At 48.4% G+C, this 21,963-nt stretch overlaps 7 protein-coding genes across 7 annotated transcripts; 3 read left to right on the forward strand and 4 right to left on the reverse strand.

Moving 5' to 3' along the window:
• Positions 1 to 4,764: 4,764 nt before the first annotated feature.
• On the forward strand, positions 4,765 to 6,393 carry N7525_006916 (alpha-arrestin; the record flags this gene model as incomplete). Its single annotated transcript, XM_002567430.1, has 1 exon — positions 4,765 to 6,393. One exon carries the CDS (start codon positions 4,765 to 4,767, stop codon positions 6,391 to 6,393), a length of 1,629 nt encoding a protein of 542 aa, XP_002567476.1.
• Positions 6,394 to 7,163: 770 nt separating this feature from the next.
• N7525_006917 (D-serine ammonia-lyase DSD1) lies at positions 7,164 to 8,595 on the reverse strand (the record flags this gene model as incomplete). Its single annotated transcript, XM_002567431.1, has 4 exons — positions 7,164 to 7,615; positions 7,695 to 8,187; positions 8,243 to 8,359; positions 8,425 to 8,595. The coding sequence occupies 4 exons, from the start codon at positions 8,593 to 8,595 to the stop codon at positions 7,164 to 7,166; spliced, it is 1,233 nt and encodes a 410-aa protein (XP_002567477.1).
• Positions 8,596 to 9,276: 681 nt separating this feature from the next.
• Positions 9,277 to 9,655, reverse strand: N7525_006918 (uncharacterized protein; the record flags this gene model as incomplete). The annotated part of the gene is made up of 2 exons (XM_061213868.1): positions 9,277 to 9,523; positions 9,585 to 9,655. 2 exons carry the CDS (start codon positions 9,653 to 9,655, stop codon positions 9,277 to 9,279), a joined length of 318 nt encoding a protein of 105 aa, XP_061068299.1.
• Positions 9,656 to 10,153: 498 nt separating this feature from the next.
• Positions 10,154 to 11,331, reverse strand: N7525_006919 (uncharacterized protein; the record flags this gene model as incomplete). Its single annotated transcript, XM_002567432.1, has 2 exons — positions 10,154 to 11,092; positions 11,149 to 11,331. 2 exons carry the CDS (start codon positions 11,329 to 11,331, stop codon positions 10,154 to 10,156), a joined length of 1,122 nt encoding a protein of 373 aa, XP_002567478.1.
• A 2,059-nt stretch (positions 11,332 to 13,390) lies between these two features.
• Positions 13,391 to 15,441, reverse strand: N7525_006920 (AAA family ATPase CDC6; the record flags this gene model as incomplete). Its single annotated transcript, XM_061213869.1, has 3 exons — positions 13,391 to 15,018; positions 15,073 to 15,318; positions 15,381 to 15,441. 3 exons carry the CDS (start codon positions 15,439 to 15,441, stop codon positions 13,391 to 13,393), a joined length of 1,935 nt encoding a protein of 644 aa, XP_061068300.1.
• A 550-nt stretch (positions 15,442 to 15,991) lies between these two features.
• On the forward strand, positions 15,992 to 17,572 carry N7525_006921 (DNA-protein crosslink repair co-factor UBX5; the record flags this gene model as incomplete). Its single annotated transcript, XM_002567434.1, has 2 exons — positions 15,992 to 16,442; positions 16,500 to 17,572. 2 exons carry the CDS (start codon positions 15,992 to 15,994, stop codon positions 17,570 to 17,572), a joined length of 1,524 nt encoding a protein of 507 aa, XP_002567480.1.
• A 1,055-nt stretch (positions 17,573 to 18,627) lies between these two features.
• On the forward strand, positions 18,628 to 20,825 carry N7525_006922 (putative Ste20-like serine/threonine protein kinase; the record flags this gene model as incomplete). The annotated part of the gene is made up of 4 exons (XM_061213870.1): positions 18,628 to 18,679; positions 18,752 to 18,782; positions 18,850 to 19,166; positions 19,228 to 20,825. 4 exons carry the CDS (start codon positions 18,628 to 18,630, stop codon positions 20,823 to 20,825), a joined length of 1,998 nt encoding a protein of 665 aa, XP_061068301.1.
• Positions 20,826 to 21,963: the final 1,138 nt, after the last annotated feature.

Consider the following 21,963-nt stretch of genomic DNA (forward strand, 5'->3'; position numbering starts at 1 on the left):
AGTAAGTCATACAAAAAGTCAAGTGTAGCTCGTCCCTTCCCTTGGAATATGACCATTTCAATATAAATGAGTCAAGAAATAAAATAAAACCGAATCCATCAGGGCATATAAGTGATATAGTTCACTCACACACACATCCCTGTCCTTAACAACGCAAGACCTTTTAAAACTCTATTCCAAGGGTTGGCTGAGGTCGTACTTTTAGGGTTTAAAAAAAAGGGGATTTAAAAAGAATGAGCGACGCAGGGATCGAACCTGCAATCTCTAGAGATTGAGTGAAACACCGAAATCTAGCGCCTTACCATTAGGCCAGCCGCCCAATTGATATATGTATTGTACATGGAGGGGCACAAGACGTAGAATTCACTTATTTAGTTACAGGTAACTATATTTTTGCTTGCGCAGGAGTGCTATTATATATGAACACATGTGATATGATGCCAAATTCTTCACCCTACTTACATACCCTACCTACTAGGTAGGTAAGACCTGCTGTGTGTTCGTTCTCCTTCTGCTAGCTTACAATCTCGTCATCTTGACTGCGCTTCCTGGTTGTTCCACTGGCCGGTTCTAAGCCCTCAATCTTCTTTCTGAGATTTCATTGGATGATCTGTGGCTATCTTCTGTAACCAGTACATATGCACGTATGTAAATAACTAGATCCGATCTTTATAGAGTCGGTGCTAGTTAAACACCTATATGCCCCAATAGGAGACCCCTTGCATGAGACTAATTCTTTCTGCACTTTACTTTGCTTCAGATCTCGACTCTGTCGATAGATCATCCCCTTTATATCAACTCTGCAGACAATTTCTCCTCTGTAGTTACCATCTCTTACTAGAGCTGGAGAATTTAATCACAAGTCCCCGACCGTATCTCGAAACTGCCGCCCCGTAAATGGTATGCGGAAGCTTTGCTCTTGGTTATTACTTCTCTCCCCATAAATCAACAATGCAATGTTTAGTGGAAAGGTGAATATTTGGCGGACAAGGCCTTCAGAGATGCTTGGGGTATCTGACAATCCAAGAAGCCATTGTCTGCTTGTGCAACAAGCCAAAATCCGATAAAGCTTGGGATTCCCGGGGAATCGATATAATAAGTTCCATTAAAAGTCTATCTTTCAATCAGACAGGGCTGACACGAACAAGGATTAAGTATCGAAGCTACTTTTTTCTCTGCTAGGGAGGCTTCGAGTTGCGCCTTGGTCAACTATAAAACCAACATATTTCCTTGATTTTGATAGACGAGCCTGGCTCGACAGCTACAATACATGCAGCCTTTCCACACCGCCAGCCAAATCGAAGCCATTGCACTATCATACCGGGTAACGGGCCGGTTCTCATAAGGATCGTCTCGCTGCCAAGCTAATGTTTAGCTAATTATTACCCCAAGAGACGGCGGCCTCCGATACATAACCTAGAAAAAATCGAAACTACGGTTTCCGCCCCATCGACGGTGGGGGCGATTCTTCAGCGCGGTATAGAGCGGTGTATATATTTTCTCCAGTTAAGCCAGGAGAAGGGGGAAAAAACGCCCAGGGCAGAATCTGAACCAAGGATGAGAGTTACCATAGCGGGCCGTGAGAGGTGAGGCTAAAGATCACGTTGCGACGGGCCGAGTATAAAGTTCGGAGTGGGTGACCGACAGAAATTTTCTGCTTTCCCGCGCTTAAGCGGAGAGCGGGCCATCCATGCGGAACTATTTTTTATCATGTATTTATTGGATTTCAATTAGTTTTAGCTTTAGTTTTGCGGTTTTCAAAATGGCGCCATTTATAGACGCTAAAAACATGTTGGAAAAGTTGGAAGTATGTAACTGGTTGTACGTAGTACTCCGTACGAAGTTACACGATCTACATGACTGCTTAGGTACACTTCTGACTATGACGAAATGGCGTTATTCTCATGTGGTATATGGCTCAATGTGTGCAGCACGTTTCTCCGCGATATGTACTTTGCACCCTTTCTCAATAGTCAAAGTAACCAAATTCGACAAGCAATTCAATGTCGAAGAAAGCGGAAAAATAAAAAGGCGGGCCATATACAACATACTCCGTACTGGCGGAAACAGATCGGAGGGGCAATCCGAGATCGCCCCGAAACAGGAAGTTCGCCTGAGACGCTTGCCGACATCCCCTTTTAACAACAATTATTGGCTAGTCCATCCGACGAGCCGGCTGACGACAGCCAGTGATTTGCGGTCGTGACTTCCAAGCCGTTGATCGAGAATATTAACCATAATGGTATTAGCCTCGACACTGGTATACCTCTTGCAGCCAGTCCGGGGAGAAAAGAAAGAAAGGAGATAGTATGGACCTACTTCATATAATATCCAAAAAGGGATAGCTCTATCATTACTCCGTACTTAGTATTATCTAGATCAGGACAATGTTGCGCAATATCCAATGTAGCTGACCTACTCAGATCGATCTATCTAACACAAATTACTGATGCATCAAGAGCTGACGTGCCCGGGCTTGCAAAAAGAAACCGGAATGGAATCACCGCACCCGCGTCTTCAAGCCCGATACAGATACAAAACACAGGCCATGGCGTGATCAATCCCCTCAGCTCACTATAGAGCTCCGAGGAAACATTTACTATGTTCGGCTCCATAGTGGGTGAGTCAGGAATCGTAACCCGACGCACGAGCCCAAACAAGCCGCAATTCTTCAAGCTCCCTGCATGCACACAACGTGTCTGTGCTGCAGCTCCAGTACCTGGGCACCCTGCGTGCGAGGCCGATGCTTATAGGTGAGTGTGAGCGGTTAACTGCTGATGATGCTGTTGCTGTTAGGTAATTAGTGTGCGCAGCAGGGATGGTGATTCGTCAGGGGGTGCACCTTGTGAGCACGGAGCATATCTTGACAGTAGAAGGGCTAGAACCTTTTGTTTGGGATGTTGATCATTTGTATATCGTACTATATATACTGCTATTTTGACAACTTCACTTGTGTCGCTCTTAATTTTTTCTAAGGAGGTTTCACAGATCTCGCAATTGCTTAGATCCCCCACAAAATGCAAGCCTTGCAGTGCGGGGTAGGGGCGGAATAGGCGAGCGCCGTGGCCTCGAGAAGGGAATGCGTACCTCCTAAGCGTAAGTCATAGATCAGACGACTGAACGACTAGTTTTCAGGCGGTCAAGTGAAAAAAAAAAAAAAAAAAAAAAAAAAAAAAGATTTTTTTCTCCGGGTGGAGCTTCGCGAAGGGTCCTTTTCCATCGCGTTTTGTTGTCCCGATGCGGAAAGGCGGACTTTTATTTAAAGAGGCGCTAGTCGAAGATCCTCTAGAAGAGATGATGGCCGGTATGGTAATGGCCCAGTATGGTATTGTTTGTCATTTACCTGGGTCTGGACAACTCCACTTTGCAGTCCATTACTATCATTCTACGCCATCACGCCACGTGATGGCTTAGTCTAACCTTGGATCTGATGTAAATTGTATAGCTCTGTATTGGACAAAGAACCCAGAGTATTAACAGGATGAATGAATATTCTAGAAACTGGAAATGTAAAGGTAGTAATGGAACAATACAATATAATGATGTCTGCAGGTCGTGTCACTTCCAAGATCAAGATGCTGGGAGTCACACCTCATCGGACACATCTCCGTGTGTCCTATAGGACCATGAAGTGCTTGATAATCTAAAGCCGGGGTATCCTCCAAGGTTCCTTTAACACAAGTACGGACGATCCTATTATTGGTCACATTGGCTATATTGCGAGGTCTCAAGCCTATAGATTGATTGAACCCCGCTGGCAAACTTCACATGCTACATAAGCAAAGTCCAATGCACTCTGTATACCAAGCCGAGTAGACCATCGCAGAACCTATCCGACCGGCTAAGCCGAACCGGTACGGAGTATATACATCGTGGGTACGTGAGTCATTGCGCACGGTCGTTCTACGCTAGGGCTGGAGCCAACAATGGCATCATGTGCTCCCATTGATTGCCCTGATGGGCTCTAGCCTGGAATTTATTGATGGTTCCTTCGTGATCGAAGCATGATGTCGACACATTATTTGAGATGTGGGGTAGATGCCGACAAGTCAGGCGATGGCAGAGTTTATATATCATTCAACGTACCTAGGTATATTCCAACATTGGGAATACATCGTACAGCACGGAGTACAACATAGTCGATCTAACAATAAAAGTTGGGGATCTTTGTCTCGGCATCAGACCCGCTACCCGACATGTAAAGATGAGACGATGCCATGCTTTAATGAGGTGTCCACGGGTAGAATTGCGACTTGGCAGAATAGGATGATCTCAGAATAACAAACAATTCCATCGAAAATAGGACCTTAGAGGGGTAAGATCACGAATGCAGTGTATTTTTGGATGTCATTACAGTGTATGTGTACTGTCAGGCTCCGCTATGACGCTGTGTCACGCCCCACTTGCTAATTTTTCTTTCATTTTTCATTTTTCTAATTGAATGCGCCGGTACCTGGCAAGTGGGAACAGCAAAGAGAAAAAAAAAAGAAAAAAGAAATTTCATTTTTTTTTGGTTTCATTTTTTAGTTTTCCACGGGTTCAGTGAATTAGCACATGATTGTTCTTGCCATTCAAAAGCGGCGGGCTGCGCACTTAATATTGAATTTCTTCTGCAGATCATCTTCCCCTACATACTTCTAGGGACTCATATTATGTGTTGGATTGCTTCTTCGGCTTCTCAATTATTCCACCACCGTACTGCTTCTTGAACATACAAGTCCTGTCACATCTGATTGAGCGTCTACAATATAATCGAGAGCCAATATGCCGGGCCGCCTAATCCCCAATCTGATTAGGAACGCAAGTTCACTACATTCCTCCGTCACCTCAACTCCTAACCACTCCAACAACTCCTCAACCGTCTCCGTCAATGAAATCCCCGGACATGCGAAGAAGCCAGCTCACAAGTCAGAGCGCGCACGATCCCCCGAACGCCGTCTATCCTTCTCCATGGATCACTTGATTCACCCTCTCCGGGACCATAGCAAAGAGAAGCGCCGCAGTTTGGGCCGCGCAGGACGTTCTAAGGAACGCTCCAGCCATGAAGTGCACCCGCCAGCGGCGAAGCTGGATGTCTTGATCGAGTCACCGCCACTGGTTTGTTATGGCCCGCCTGCCAGCTCTACTGGCGCGCTGTTCTCTGGACGTTTGCGCATCGCAGTCTCTGAATTGACTGGCGGAGTTATCTTGAGCCAGTTTGATGTACGCCTCATCTCAAAGACAAGCACCAAGAAGCCTGTCTCGAATCACTGCTCCAACTGCGCTACTCGCACCGAAGAGTTGACCCAGTGGAACTTCATCACCGAAGACCTTCACCTCAATAGCGGGGACCATGACTTCCCTTTCAGCTACTTGTTCCCTGGCCACCTTCCTGCTTCTTGCAATGGCGTACTGGGCCAGGTCGAATACTTCCTGCTGGCGCATGCGCAGAGCGTCACTGGAGAGGAATATAGCCTCAAGCTGCCTCTGGACATCAATCGTTCTCTGCTTCCCGGGCCAGACAAGTCCTCTATCCGCATCTTTCCTCCAACCAACCTCACTGGCCGCATTGTGCTGCCTTCCGTCGTTTATCCCATCGGACACTTTCCCGTAGAGATGACCTTGAGCGGCGTGGTCGACAAGGGCGAAAAAACCCAGACCCGCTGGCGTCTTCGAAAGATGATGTGGCGCATTGAGGAGCAACAGAAGATTGTGTCCACTGCATGCCAGAAGCACGCTCACAAGATTGGTGGCGAGGGCAAAGGTGTTTTGCACCAGGAGACTCGCGTTATCGGCCACAACGAGGAGAAGACAGGCTGGAAGACCGACTTTGATACCGCTGGCGGTGAGATCACCATGCAGTTCGATGCGAACATCAACCCGGCTGCCAACGCCGTCTGCGACATGGATGCCCCTGGCGGTTTGGAAGTCAAGCACAACCTTGTCATCGAGCTTATAGTGGCCGAGGAGTTCTGCCCTAATGGCAATACACGTCTAATTACTCCAACTGGTGCCGCGCGCGTGCTTCGCATGCAGTTCCACCTCCACGTTACCCAGCGTGGTGGTCTTGGCATTAGTTGGGATGAGGAGATGCCTCCAATCTATGAGGACGTCCCGGCCAGCCCTCCCTCTTACACCAAGCCCTCTGGCGCGCACAGTTTCATTGAGGACTACAACGGCTCTCCTCTCCCTGACTACGCAGACCTGGAGCGCATAGACTCCTTGCGATTGGACAGCAGTTCTACTCGCTCTTCCACCCTCTCCTCCAATCGATCTACTACTCATGGCTCTACGCACAACCGATTGCCGCGCTTTACCACCGAAGATCTCGTCACTGGGGAATCGCCTGCTCCCTCGCCTATTCCCTCGCGCGTCCCTTCTCGCGCCCCTTCGATTGACTCTTCCCGCCAATAAAACATCAAAAATATCGACATGTTTTAATCAGCTAAGCTATCTTGATTATCGTTCTCCATTACGACTTAACGATTCCCATGATCAATCGAAAAATTCCCCAACCACAACGCCTTTTACGTTTTACCATAATTTCTCATCCCTCTTTCTTCATTCATGGAGTTGATCTTGTTCACTTGCCATTTTCGGTCCCATCTCAACAAAGGACCTCGTGATACCAACGACAGAAAGAAAATCGGCCACGCAAATCAGTCGAGCTGCGACACGTCCGGACGGGTCCTTTTCCAGTCAATTCTGCATGATACCCATTCACTTTTCTTCACCTGTGCATAATACTTTTTCTTCCCTCCTACTTCTTCGTCTTAATTTTAGTTATACCTCTTGATGGAGTTGGTTATGGGCTCGCTTGCAAGATATCCACGTCTTACTCTTCCATTCGGTTTGCCAAGGCAGTGATTCTTTCCCATTTTGAGGATCTTGATTCATTGAAATTTTCTCTACTCCTTCATAATCAATTCATGATCATGATCTATCGGATTTTTAATCTAATCTCAGTAATTGTATTGATCGATGTAAATGCATTTCAATTTCGGGCACTTCATGGTAGTCCCCTTAGCCTTTCTGATCTGTTGGACTTTCTCGATATTCTGGTCTGCTGATCAATTTCTCCAATACTAATACATACGTAGCTCTTGTTATGTACAAAGGATCCAATATACATATACAAAAGAGACCAGCAGCCACTCTATAGAAGCATCAAGAGCCCCTAGAATTCACCACCCCTTCCATGGAACCCACGTCTCCCTAACAATATCCTGTTCATCAACGACATAGTAAGCATAATGCATAGCAGCCGTAATACAAGCATGCTGAATATACAGCAAAACTTTATCACCAACCACAAACGCAGCCTCCACCTTCTCTCCATCACTAGACTTCGACCCCGTCTTCTCAATAAGCCTGCTCGTCTGATCCGACTCCGTCCACCCCAGGATCCCATGTTCCTGCGCCATCCGCACAACACTCCACTGGGGCCGATCGACGACAACCGCAAACCCGGGGAACTCTCCGGTCTCCTTCGAAAGTGCAATAGTTCCCGCATTGACAAGCGCCTCGTTGCGGTCGGGATATACGCTGCAGACATCGGCGAGGATGCGCACCGCCTGTTGCGTCGGTTCCACAAGCGAGGTCGCTACTTGCTGAAGGTCGTTGGCCGGGTAGTTTCCTAGCCCCTATGTCAGTATGTCTGCGATTTCATGCGGTGGTTCTGAGGTTTTACGTAGTTGCCACGGATCACAACGTACCAGCATGCAACTCTAACTCCATCCCCTCGGGTAATGCGCCTTGGAGTCTCTTCACCACATGTGCTGTGGGTGTTGATCCCACAGACACCACGATCCGTCTATCGTTCTTGCCGTCTACCAGGACCTTGGCGGCTTCCACTACACCCTCGACTTCGGTCTGGAGTACTGCGGCGGCGGCATCCTCAGTGCGACATGCATATGAGTGCCCGGCATGGCAGTAGAAACCGTAGACGGTGGCTGCAGACGACGACTCGATGCGCTGGATTAATCTTGGGAGGCATGGTGAGTGTGTGGTCATTCCGGCGCGCTGGGAGCCGACGTCGATCTTGATAAAGACGGGCCACGGTACTACGGGAGAAGATGATTTGGCAGCGTAGGCTTCGAGGAGATCTATCTGCTGCTCGCTGTCGACCATAAGGATAATCTTCAGGGATTTGTTTAGAGTCTCGAGGAAAGGTAGGGCACTGGCCGAGATGGGTAGGCCGTACAGACACTGTTATGATTTTAGCTGATTTCCTTTCATTGTGAAAATAGTCAATGTGACTCACTTCGTCTATCTTGCCTTCCTTAACAAGATCCAACGAACCCCGGATCTCGGCTAGTGTCGATGCCACGATCCGACGGTGCAAGCCGTCGCCCAGCATCATGCGCGTGACCTCGGTGCACTACAAGCCCAATGCAGTTAATACATTGCTTGAAAGCCAAGACCGTGTAGAAGCGGAAGCGGTACCTTGAGGGTCTTGATATGGGGCCGGAACTCAATTCCCAACTGTTTGACATCTTCCAACAAAATCTGGGTGTTCCGCTCCAGCACCGGCTTACTTAGGATGAGAGCTGGGGTCGGAAGTTCCGAGACCGGACGGCCAATATAGGAAGCGTGGTCTTGCAGAGAATGATCCATCTTTGACTTAACAGAGTGAACAGGGGTATCAACGGCGGATTTATATGAGCCGAGTTGTGGGGTTTACCGATAAGAGGGCGTGGGGGCATGGGATGGTTTTGCGGGGATGATATGGGGGTTCCAAGGTTGTTACGTGAGACTTTTTTGGGCTGACAGGACTACAAGAAAACTCGTATCTCATATAACGAAGTTTTGCGGAACGTGTAGAATCGGCTCCTCTACAGGGATAACCATCGAATTGTATCACAGAAATTGTATGGACCCCCTATCCATTCCTTTAAACTTGCAGGAAAAGCTCTCTCCTTGTAGCAGTTGCTTAATGACTTGCGATTGCATTTATGAATACACACAAAAGAAGTTCGTAATGGCCCGTGTGATCAAATTTCTCGCATTTGGTAGAGGTTGGCGAAGGAATGCTGTAGTGCCCGGTGGCTCATCGGGGCCGGTCATTTCGGAACTGTTATGGTAGAGACCCCACATGTGGTCTAGGTCCTCACCCTCTGGTAGCCAGATAGTTGTAGTGGAAGGTCGCTTCCTCTCTTCCCAATACAACTCTCTCCTTTCTGCTTCCTGAGCCTACTACTTGTAGTCTCACCAGGAACCAATACCGACAGAACGCCCTGAGACGGTAATTAGCTTTGTATGTTCAAGATAAAATTTAGGGCAATCAAATAGACTTACCTATAGGCCTTCTTGGTAAAGTGACTTGACGATGGGCTTGAAAACCTCGTCCATAACTATGTTGGCAGCACGCCAGGCGATGTAAAACCGGATAAATATCCATCCACAGGCGTCAATTATGTACGTAGCATTTTCGAAAAGATATTTGTAGACTTGTTCGACGCACTCTTTGTCGACTGGTGGGGACATGAGAGGAGTCGTTTCTTGGTCAAGTCCTACCGCAAGACCCGTGAGGCTAGGTGATCGGCTGTGAAGGTCTTAGCAGAGTCCGCGAGGAAAGTGCTGGAAGATGGCAAAGAAGAACTTACTAGGTGACAAGGAATATGAGAGTGATCAGACAGAATAGAAAGGAAAGCCAGACGAAGCCGGAGACAGTCATTATGTATCAGCAGGTTATGACGATGCCAAAGGGAGAAGCCAGAGATGAAGCTGTCAAGAGGTGAAGTTGTGCCTGCCATACCAGGGCTCTGAATAGGTGCGGCTTACTCTGAGTAAGTGCGGCTTGACGCCTGGCATCTTCCCAGGTGCCAACAAGTGGGCTTGTTGACAAAACACAACCGAAAACCTTGGAAGGCAACAAAAGTCTGTGAGCAGAGTTGCGAAACTAAACGGGGAACGTTGAGTGTGAGACATTTTTGACTCTCTATATTCGAATGCTTATCTTACTCGATGAGTTTGGGCTCACCTATATTTACCCTTGTAGACCTCATGGTCTTTTTGTTTGAAGTCTAAAGCTAAATAGTCCTCACGCTGAGAACCAGTGAGCTAGTAGCAATAGTCAATTCAAATCGATCGTCTAATGGCAAGTTGTCCATTTGAAGGCCTTTTGCCTCATCTACCGAGATTACATCTCAGCCTCCCCTTCTCTTTCCATTGGTCACTCTGGCTTCTTCACGGATGGTACATTAGCTAGGGAATCCGCCTCTGTCTTCCATATTGCCTTGCCCAAATTCACGAGTTCCGGCCCGAAGTCCTCCAGCAATGTTTCTACGGACGATTCCTCGTCCAAAAGAACTTTGCCGTACTCTTCATCGGACCCAAACGTCGCCATCCACCAGATTCTCTTCCACAGTTTGACCGCTTCGATAGCCTCTGGGCGTTGACTTTCAACGTTGGTAGCAACCATGTAGAAAGTCGATCGCTTGGTGTAACATGACTTTGGCTTAAAAAGCCGAACTGACGAGATCTTATGAAACTCCCAAATGGGGTTGACGGTGTTCCATGTTTCAAGTCTGTGAAGAAGAACGATCATGGTGCCACCAGGTCTAAGGTGCTGGAGACCCAGAGCGAGCTGCGTGATCGCCACTCTTCTTGCTCCCTGGCTCTCTCCGTAGGGGGCGCTTGAATGTTGCCTCAATACCGGGCCGTCACATATGACCAAATCGAAGAGCTGACCTTCTTCAAGTTGCTGGGGTAGAAAGTTCTCAGCATCTTCATGGCCCTCGGGGATCTGGTCTACGCCCATGTCGGCAGCAAGCATAGTCAAATCGAGAAATACTCGCTTGGTATTTAAGTTGCTTGCCAGACTAGTCTTATAACCTCCACAGGAGACAGGCAAGCTGAAAGCGAGAGCGCGTGCGCCTGGGTTCCTTTTCAATGCTATCTCGAGCAATGCACCTGGGGTCATACACATGTCGAGAATGGCAGGTGGGGTTGAATCAACTCGTTGGACTTTTAAGGCATTGGTGGCTTTATCAAACTCGCGGGCGGTTGTGCTCATAAACTTATGAAAGTAAGCAGCCGTATTTTCGTCGGACTCATCCGCATTTCGAAGGACGTTCGCGAAGTATTGATTGGGCTCGGGGGCTTCCCATCCCTGTCAGCAGGATTGTCAGAATTATGTTCATGATATCTGAGGTCGGTATAATTGACCTGCTGTCTCATATCACTGAGATCTCGAGACTCTGGACTCTTTTCCATCAGGTAGGGTAGAACAGATCTGCTCTCTTCGGCCGAATATTCTGCAAGATCATCAGTCAGATGAGGGTCGTTGAGTTGGCTACCAGGCAGGAGATCTGGGAGTTCGAGCTGTGCTTGAATTGAATGAACTGTCATGGTTTGGCAACTAGACCTGAGGTCATCCCAAAAAGACTCGATACCAGGTGTGATGACAGGATGTGTTGGTGAAATAACGCAAGTCAATCTTGGAGATGGCTCATAAATGTAGTGTCTTTATGCGATATAGCGTAACTTGCATTATTTGCTTTGTCACATGTAATATTTCGAGATCTTGTTTGACATATCACTGGACATCAAATGGACTAGGAAGGGAGTCTAAGCCAATTCTTTCGTCTTCATTTTGACAGAAACCAAGATCTCCCTGATATTAATGACCGAATAAACTCTCATGGGATTTTCACCTATAGTCCCAGTTATGAACGAAAAGCTTCTAATTAGCTGGACAGAGATAGTATACTACTAGTATACCTGGGTGCAAGACAATACTATGATGTTTTTTTCAAAGGTTTCTGGACCTCTTTCATGTTTAGGTAAAGTGTACAGAATACTAAGTCTATCGGTGTGATATTGTCTCTAATATAAGTACCTAGGTAGCCCACACTGTCTCCTGCCTCTTCTATCTATTCATGTTGTATACCACAACTTGATGTCTGTCTCGCAACCTTCACCTGGCAGTGAAGATGCTTGAAGGATAGGACTGAGCAGAGCTATTCTGCAGTGCTAAGGCCTCCATATTTGCCCTCATGGGTCAATGTCATCCGTACCTCTGATGGCCCCATTTCATAAGTGGAAGTCAAAAGATACCCTTGCGATAGCCAGAGAAGACCTCAGTGACGAGTTGGCATTCTTGATCTGCTTGAATACTTGCAGATCGGCAGCCCAAAGCAAAAATTCTTCCTTTCCAACTCATCCCCCTCTCTCAATTACTCATCCGAACCTCACACATCCCTCATATTTGGTACAACTGCACACCACGATCCAATTCCGACCGAACGAGTATGGCAAAGCGTAAGAGAGCAGCAAGATCTAAGTCAAAACAAGAAACAAAAGCATGACTGAGAGAAGCCACCAAAGCATGGGCTTTAGTCCGACGTGGCATGCACTCCACCCGAGAAGTGAGGGTGACTGGGAGAAAGTCATGAAAAGGCGAAAGGCACGCAGCGATAAAAGGCTTCACAATGAACACCTCCAATAAACCAAGCACCACTTGCCTAGTAGTCGACCGACCTCGGATGTTACTTATGCCAACTGGGCGTCGACCCAAGTCACAAACGCAACAGCGTCGCTACATGCATCCAGCGACATCCAGCGAGACAACAACGGTCAATTAATTCCACCAGCCAACGGTACAAGGCTGGCTGACCAGAACGTGTACTTGACGAGTAAGTACTTGTCAGCAATCGATAGGACTGGCATATCCTATCGACTGTTTTTGCTTTTGCTTTTGCTTTTCCGCTGGCTGGTCGGATGGGAGGGGTGAGACTTGATCCCGGCCGAAGGGTGCAAGACAGAAACATACTGATATGTTCAACAAAGAGGTTTTATTTGCCAATTTCTAGGTAATTTGCTCGTGTGATCAAATAATAGTTAGGTACCCGTGTAGAGGTAATACTATTAAAGAGCCGTGATTGGGATCGGGTACTGCAGTAACCGGAGATGGAGCAGTCGACTGCGAGCAATTGGGCTATTCGATGGAACCAGGTCTAGCCTAATTGAATGGTTACATGTTTAGAGACGAAAGCTGGGAACTCAATGTCATTAGCGTGATGAAGCTTGCATACATATTCTAGGTGGTCAATATACTTGGTCTGCTTGGATACAGCAGGCTAAGGGTACGAAAAAAAAAGCCCCTTGGGTTTCGACTTCATCGATCAAGTCATTGTGGATTTTTATCTGTTGTTGCGTGTGGGATGTCATGAATTCACGTCGAGTAAGAGCAAAGACAAAGGAGAGTTGACAACAAGGAAAGCCGTAATTGAAAAGCGCTAAAGACGAGACAAGGATATTTCCAACTCCAAAATGAAAACTCGAAGAATGTTATACATGGTAAAAATGCCTTCGCATGGGACTCCGGCGATGCAACAATGGGGAAAGGGAAATGAAAAGGGGAAATTCGCCATGCTATGTGGATGCGCATGAGAAATAGGGAAGGGAATCATATTCCCTCGCCGCGGAGAAGGCGCCGAAGAATTCCTTCACCGGGACCAGCAATCTGGCTCTCAATTTCCTGCTGGGAAACAAAGCAGACAAGAGCCTGCTCGTCAAGGGCCTTATGAGGAGTCGACGGAGCATGGCCGGATTTTGAGGGTGTGCGGCGCAGATCTGTGCCTCCTGCAACAGTTCCACCTCGGCCGCGACCCTGATATTCTCCAACCAAGCCCATTGTTTCCAAATTGCTGAGAACGTCTTTGAACTCAGTCGCAGTCAAGGGATGCAGAATGTTGTCATTGCGACACAGAGCACAATATGTATCAAATGCTTGCTTGATAGTGGGTGCCGATGTACGCGACTTCGAGGGCGTGCTTGGGATCTCAAATTGGCGGCGTTTGCGTTCGAGCGCGATCAGGGAGCAGATAGCAGCCTTTTGCTGCAGGTTCAGACTTTGCAGTCGTTGAACAGTGCCTTGACCGAAAGCTGCAGATGTGATGCGGGCAATGTGGGCGATGCTGGCTCGAGGTGCCGTGATGACTGTGTAGCTTGACATTGAAGTTGGCTTCGGAGCGCTGCCGACTTTGGCAGGTGAAGACAAATTGGTGTTCTCCCCTAATATCGAAACATTCTCAGACTCCTTGGCTTGCTTATCCAACTTCTGGAATGTTTCCTGTTCAATGACATCGATTGCCCGCTTAATCAACTCAAAGGCCTTGCGGAGATCACCTGTCTGTGAGGCTACTTTCTTGGAGCAAAGTTGGATGGCGGCCGGTTGAACAAAGGGGACAAGCTTTGGGTCGGATTCTGCCCCAGCAGGGAGCAATGAGCGAAGACGATTGGTCATGACGTCTGCGATAGATGCAGCGCTGTACGGCAAGAACGGCAACAAGAGGGGCTTCAGGTTCTTCGCCTTTAGCTGGGGGAGCGAGCGGTCGGTCAGATCAAGGGCGTTAGCGATACCAATTAGCATCAGCTTGGACTTGCTTTGCAATGACCACTCGAAAAGTGACTGCAAAACCCCTGAATCACCATTGAGAAGATGGTCAATCTCGTCCAAAGTGACCAGGAACATATCCTGCCCTTTCTTGGATGGAACGAATATAGATTTGAGGCGATCCCCCTCGCTTTTCTTGAACATATCCGAGTCCTCACAGAAATCTTGGACGAGCCTGCTGTAGACATCGCGAGAGATTCGCATGCTTGCACAGTTCACATGCGAGACCTTGATTTTAGAAAGGTCGAGATCTCCACACACTTCCTGGACCATGGCGCTCTTTCCGGTTCCAGGGGGACCGCTGATGTAGAGGCACCCTCCTTTCTGAGACTCCACTCCATCTGTGATAAAAGATACCAATTTTTCCCGCTCCGCATCACGTCCCACTAAGCGGCCTGAATTGGAGCCCCGGGCGAACAGTTGCCTAGCTTGCGAATACACCGAGTTCGCAATTTTCGGAGTGGCACTCTGTCTGGGGGTTGGGGGAAGGTCGGCATGGCGGGGGGTGCGCGGTGTTATGGGCTTTGCTCCGACCTGCACTCGATGTCTAGGGGTGATGGGGGATTGCGGTAGATCGTCTCTGAATCGCGACTTGGAAGGCGTCTTGAATTCGAACTCGATGGGCTTCGCGATTTCTTCTGCGCGTCCGATTAGCGCTGCCTCAGGCGCCACACCAAAAATTTTCGACTTACCTTCCACCGGTTTCGAGACGGTGAAATGTGAATTGATCTTGACCGGGGATTTGAATTGGTCATCACGCAAGGTATGTTTCGAAGAAACATTCTCCGACACTGTCTTGCTCTCGCCATTTTCTTGGTCAGGTTGTTCTGCTTTCTTTACTGCTGACCTTGTTCGTCGTAATGAGGTTGGAACGGTATCTCGTTGGTGAGCTCGGGGAGCAACTGTTCGGCGCTTGCTCGCGGTCCGCACCGGCAATCCTAGGAAGGCGGGTTAGAATTTAAAGATAAGGAGCAGAGGAAGGTGGGATGGATGATCTTACCTGAGTCCACAGCACCATGAGTGCGCTTTCCTAAGACTGTTCCTGCCATGACTTGGAACATACAAAAAACACAAGGTAGGAACAAGAGATGCAGTTTCCGTAGGAGTTAAAGAGGAATGTCAGGAAAGAAGGCCCAGAGCCCAGTTAGGAAGTGTAATTGGCAGCTCCACTACTGGGGGCTCGTTCGACGCGCTGGACGCGTCGCGCGTAGGGCTACGGCCGGGTATATCGACCACACGTGCACTTCTTTAAGACTTAGTCAGCCGCGTCACTGCAGGTGGCCACCTGGGCACCTCACGTGTCGATGATCGTCTCATGTGCATTTCGATTCGAGATGACGGAATTCTTTCAACCTACATGAAGCAGCACCTTCTTTTTCTTTTTCTATTTTGTCCTTCATTCTTGTCAACGTCTTTTGTGGGACCTGGTGATCTTCTGGTTTGCAGCGGTTTGCACCAAATCTTGCTCCCCACATAGCACAACCTCCGAGTCTTTGCCTCGTTTCATACTACGCCTAAGCTTCCAGTGGGTATCCAAAGTAAATCCTTTCCAGCTTTTTTCTCTAATATTAAGATCTTCCTTAAGGGACCTTCTTTGACATACTGCCCACCATGGAGAATGACGTGGTAGCTCAGTTCACTGAAATTACCGGCTCCACGCCGGAGCTGGCTATACAGTACCTACAGATCACCGAGTTCCAAATCGAGCAAGCAATGCAGCTTTACTTTGAAAGTGGAGGTGCACCCTTGACTGGTGAACCTTCTCGGCCTTCGCATCGGTCTGGGATCCTAGACGATTCCGAGGTGGTGAATATTGACTCGGATACCGATGACGATACTCCCCAACACACCGCCCCGCCAACGTTCGATGATGACGAAGCTATGGCACGACGCCTTCAGGAGCAAATGTATGGCGGGCCAGCTGGCCCAAATAATGAAGATGAAGTGAGAGCGCCGTTGGCGCGGACAACAGAGACTTTGGTGGGGCCCGGGGCGGACTATGACAGTGGTGAAGACATGCATGCCAATATTCTCAGCCAACTACGAGCTCGTGGAAGACCAGGTGGGTGTCATTTGTGTTCTCAAACTTCCAATAACTTAAACTTACAGTTTACTCTAGGTCGACCGGGGATCTTCAACCAACAAGAGTCATCGATATGGACGGGCGGCGATGAGTCTCGTCGCGAAGAACTCTCCGCCGCTACTGGGGGCGCATCTGAGGCATCGTCCAAGTCCAACATGCTGGCCGAAATGTACCGTCCTCCCTTCGAAATCATGTCACGACTGCCTTGGGATGTGGCGCGCGAGGAAGGCAAGGACACCGAGAAATGGCTGCTTGTCAATGTCCAGGATGCATCAGTCTTTGACTGTCAGGTTCTGAACCGCGATTTGTGGAAGGACCCCGGGGTGCAAGATACCGTGAAGGAACATTTCATTTTCTTGCAGTACTCGAAAGATGACCCCCGTGCGTCTGCCTACCTTCAATACTACTTCCAGGGAAGCGACGTCGCCGACAATTACCCCCACATTGCTATCGTCGACCCTCGGACTGGCGAACAAATGAAGGTCTGGTCCGGACCGCCTTTGGTCAAGCCTGCCGACTTTCTCATGCAGCTTCATGAATTCCTCGATCGCTACAGCTTGAACCACAATGTGCGCAACCCTGTCGCTAAGCGCAAATCTGACAAGAAAGACAAGAGCATCGATGCGATGACTGAAGAGGAAATGATGGAGATGGCAATGAGAAACAGTCTTGGGGGTGCAGCAGGAGCTGGTCAGACGGTCGAAGACCCTGATGAGTTAACGCGCAGTACAGACAGTGTTAAGGGCAAGGGCCGTGCTATCAGCGAGGAAGATATCGTCATGGATGAACCGGAGCCAGCTGCCGAAACCTCCCCATTCGCACTAATTCCCAGCGACCGACCACACACTGAACCTGCTGCGGACCCGGCCACAACTACACGCATTCAGTTCCGACACCCATCTGGCAGGGTTATTCGGCGCTTTTCATTGTCGGACCCCGTTCAGAGAATCTATGAATGGCTCAAGGCCGATCCTCCCTTGGAAGACAAGGCTGGTGTCGAGTTTGACCTGAATAGTATGGGGCGCAATCTCATTGATCAACTTTCCACGAGCATTGCGGACGCGGGACTGAAGAATGGCACGGTGATGATTGGATATCTGGAAGAGTAATCTTCTTGATTTTTTGATCTTTCAATCTTACCATCGTGATGCAATATTTTCTGAGTTTCTGCAAGGCGTTGATGGAAATGGATTGGATCCCATGGGATCTCACCTTTGTTCCCAAGCTGGGTTTCGTCATTTCCGCGGATATCATTCAATCTACCAGGTTCTCAAGTTGTCGTTGCCAACCTTGAGACCTAGATGTGAGAGTATACATTACTACCAAAGCTTGGCTGGAAAGCATGCAATGAATCATGATAATGAAAATGGTATCAAATTAAGACAGAAACAAGTAGTCATGAGTATGGAGGACAGCCGAGTTGAGTCCCAATGTGCTCCCATTCGTATCCCCGTTTAAGAATATGCAAAATTAATAGTTAGGATGGTAGGACTATGGGAAAGCAAACATGTGGATTCACACCCCAACTCTCCAAATTGAGTTCAATTGATAATCTGAAAGTCTTCCAAGCCTGAAACTCGAGTCTCAGATACATGTCCAATCTGGTAATTGGACTCGGGAGAAGTAGATTCACCGCCCTCAGATAAGCAGCGGCAAAATAAACCCCCCGCGTCGATAAACAAGCAAGGGCAGCTCACGACATAGATATCCCTGAGAAGCCCGGCGAGTGAGATGAGTTGATCATGACGTGAAGAGCATGCCACAAACAACTCGGAATTCCATGACCACTATCGCCCAGCCTGTTCTGATTGAACAACGGTCTTTGTTTACCAGTTGACATCTTATCAATTGTTAGCACCCAAACGAACCACGCCGTCTCTTCTCTTCCTTCTCTCCTTTCCAGTCCTGGAACCTTGCGGTCCTGAAAGGCATTCCACAAATCTTATCAGTCGAATCAAGTTGATCAGATTGTAAACGTTATTTCTTCTCAGGCAACCATCCCGAGTCCACTTTCAAGCACCGTCACATACGGCCCGACCCCACACTCCATCCTTGCGATAGGCGACTGCTGGTTGTGGATCTGACAGCCCATCGTTAGCCCCAACAGATTCAAGCTTGATTTATGTCCATTGTGGTCCTCCGGTGATTCGGATAAATCGCCAAAATGCCGCCTCCCATCGATCCGGAAACCATTTACACCAAGCAAACTTGCATCGGTAGGGGTTTCAATCATTGCGCTTGAGGGCCATAGATCTCACGAGGTTGCTGACTGTTTCGGGAATTTGTAGGTGGTGGAAGCTTCGGTAAGGTGTTCAAAGGGTAAGTCGGGGACCTCCTATATCAACGTCTGCGCTCGACAATCAGCTGACCCAATTCGGACAATTAGTCTAGACAGACGCACTGGAGAATCAGTGGCTATAAAAATCATTGACGTCGAGAATGCCGAGGATGATGTCGACGATATTATCAAGGAGATTGCCATCTTGTCCGAGCTCAAGTCGCCCTATGTCACCAAGTACCATGGTTCATACTTGAAGGGATCCAACCTATGGATCATCATGGAGTTTTGTGCTGGTGGTAGTTGCCACGGCCTCCTACGACCTGGTGTGATCCACGAGGAATACATTGCCATTATCCTGAGGGAGCTTCTGCGCGGGCTGGACTACCTCCACAGTGACCAGAAGCTGCATCGGGACATCAAAGGTACGAAGACCGCAATTTGGTTGGAACTGCGATGTTCTATAACTGATACTCTTGATTACAGCTGCCAACATTCTTCTCAGCGCGAGTGGCCAAGTTAAGTTGGCGGACTTTGGCGTGTCGGGACAATTGTCTGCAACAATGACAAAGAAGAATACCTTTGTAGGCACTCCGTTCTGGATGGCTCCTGAGGTTATCAAGCAATCTGGATACGACTACAAGGCTGATATCTGGTCCTTGGGTATTACGGCAATTGAACTGGCCTGTGGTGATCCTCCGTACGCCGACATTCACCCGATGAAAGTGCTGTTCTTGATTCCCAAGAACCCGCCCCCGACATTGGTAGGCGATTTTAGTAAGCCTTTCAAGCAGTTTGTTGAACTATGTTTGCGCCGAGACCCCAAGGAGCGGCCATCAGCTAAGGAACTTCTTGAGCATCCGTTTGTAAAGCGTGCCAAAAGAACAACCTACCTGACAGAACTCATTGAGCGCGCAGAGCGTTGGCAAATAACTCATCGGGGCCAAGATGACGATGACGAATATGATGGGTATGATGATAGAGAAGCCGACCAAACAGCAAATGCCAGAACCCAGGAAAAGGAAGATCTTTGGGATTTCGGGACCGTTCGTCCTGTGGGAAAAGCATCTGCACCTCCGTTGCGCCCTATGAAAGACTCTGACAGCAATGCGCGAGCAAATGAGACAGAAGAGTGGGATCTGTGTGATGAAACTCCCCAAGAAGCCGCACAAGCTCAAGTGAACCCAGCAAACCCTGCTTGCAATGTTTCTCCCACAAAAACCCCTCTTCCTCCCTCTGCTCCATCTTCCCCTCTCAAGCAACGCCCCTCCCAGATCGCACTTCCTCCACGCAAAGTTGTGTCTCCAGTGGGTAGCAAGCCTGCAGTAGAAAACCCTCCCGTGCGGGGATTGAACGAACAATACGCACAGACAGCGACTCACTACGCTGGCAAACTTGATACTGCTTCTTCAGCCAAACCTATCACTACGGTCAGTAATCAGGGCACTCCTGTCAAAGAAAAATCCAGCATTCCCCTTCACGACCTGTACCGCACCCCATCCGGTCAAATTGTGCACAAGCAAGCTGCACTTTCTCGCACTGTTGCTGATTCTCCGGGACACCAGGCACAGTCTCCGCGCATCCCCCAAGCCGCTCTTCCAAGACATGCAGACCCACTGCAACACGCGAAGCCAGTTTCTGGACTCAAGTCTAAGCGCGCACCAACAAACATGGATGATCGTGTTATGCCCCACCGCTCCGCACCCCCTACCCCTACTTCCAGCGACCACAAGCGTCCGACCCGACCTCTCCCTGAGACTGAGCGGGCAACCGCCTGTGGGACTGTGATTCTCCCTGCCCTCCGCGCAGCCATGGACCGCCGCCGCAACCACCTCGTCCGTCTCGAACCCGGACGCAACCCCAACGAGCCCCCGCCTACCCCAGAGCAAGAGAAGGACTTTGACCGTAGCGTTCGCATTCACCATGGTCTGGAGAAGGTTGCCGAAGACATCGCTCGAGCCTTTAACAGCCTCCACCACTGGGATATGGAGAGACCTGTCGATATGGGCGGTGGTGTTGATGCTGTTCTCGACGCGTTCCTCGAGGAGGTCCTCGTCCGATTGCAGCCCAGTACCGACGCGTAATTGACGCGCCTGAATTGTGTTTGAGTAGAAATGAGTGTTCTCGATGGTGTTTCTAGGCCGGTACTTTGCATGGTTTTACTCCTTGCTTTTTGTTTCTTGAAGCCTTGGTCTCCTTTTCTGTCATATATGTTACGTGTAGGAGTTAACACTTCTAAAGGAACTTTCATCTCTGCTCTCATTTCTTGCTCTCACTTGTATGACTATGTAAATGATGACTCTGATCTCGCTTGGCTCCCAGCAAAGGAAGGTCACTTATTGGGGCCTGTCTTAGAGGATCAACTGCTGACACTGATATCATCTGGTATTTCCCTTCTGTTTTTCATTTTCAACGGCTGGCTATTCCCCATCACTGGGTGTTTCAGGCTGCACGCTTTATTCACATAGAACGTTCAAATGATGCCATAGTGAAACTAGAAACAATCTCCATCCCTACAACAATAAATAAATTCTAACAACATGTGTCTATTGTTTGTTGTCTTGAAGCTGCGATATTATCACTTCATAGTCATTTTCATCCGTGTCTTCATCACCACTGGATTTATATCGTCTTGGCCTCCACCCGTGGATATTTCGAAGATTCCCATGCCCTGGCCACTTTCTAATTTGTCGAAGAGGACAGAAGTACCTTGACTTCAATTTGTTTGCAACACTCTTCGGGGACTTTTTCCATACGTACTTTTCTTCCTATGCGCCATATTCTGTAACCTTTTTGTCTAGTTTATAAGCTTGTCTAACTCCCTTAGACTCATTGGAATCCCTAACTTCTTTTAATATTCTGAAGATGACATTGCGTATGCACATATATGTACACGTGGACACTATAGTGTTTTCAATGTTGCTAACTCTTTAGAGTAAGGTTGTGTTAAGTGGGTCCATGGTCACTTTCATCCATGGATGAGGGAACATAAAGTTAAGGTTATTGGGGCTTCTCCACTTTCGCATGGCGTGCCAGGTGGTTTCCAAAGTTATAACCTTATCATACCTCGAATAAGATCTCAGCAGGGAGAACAGACATAACTGTTCCTTCTCTCCGATATTTCACTCGAAACTGCATGTTTTTCATCACCAGACATTGTGGTTGGAGATATCCGGTGATCAAAACAGGGCATCCGGAGAAGTGACACATTGGAGTGTGCAG

Source organism: Penicillium rubens, assembly GCF_028828025.1.
Source record: "Penicillium rubens strain IBT 27055 chromosome Unknown utg000003l_segment0_segment0, whole genome shotgun sequence".
Lineage (NCBI taxonomy): Eukaryota > Fungi > Ascomycota > Eurotiomycetes > Eurotiales > Aspergillaceae > Penicillium > Penicillium rubens.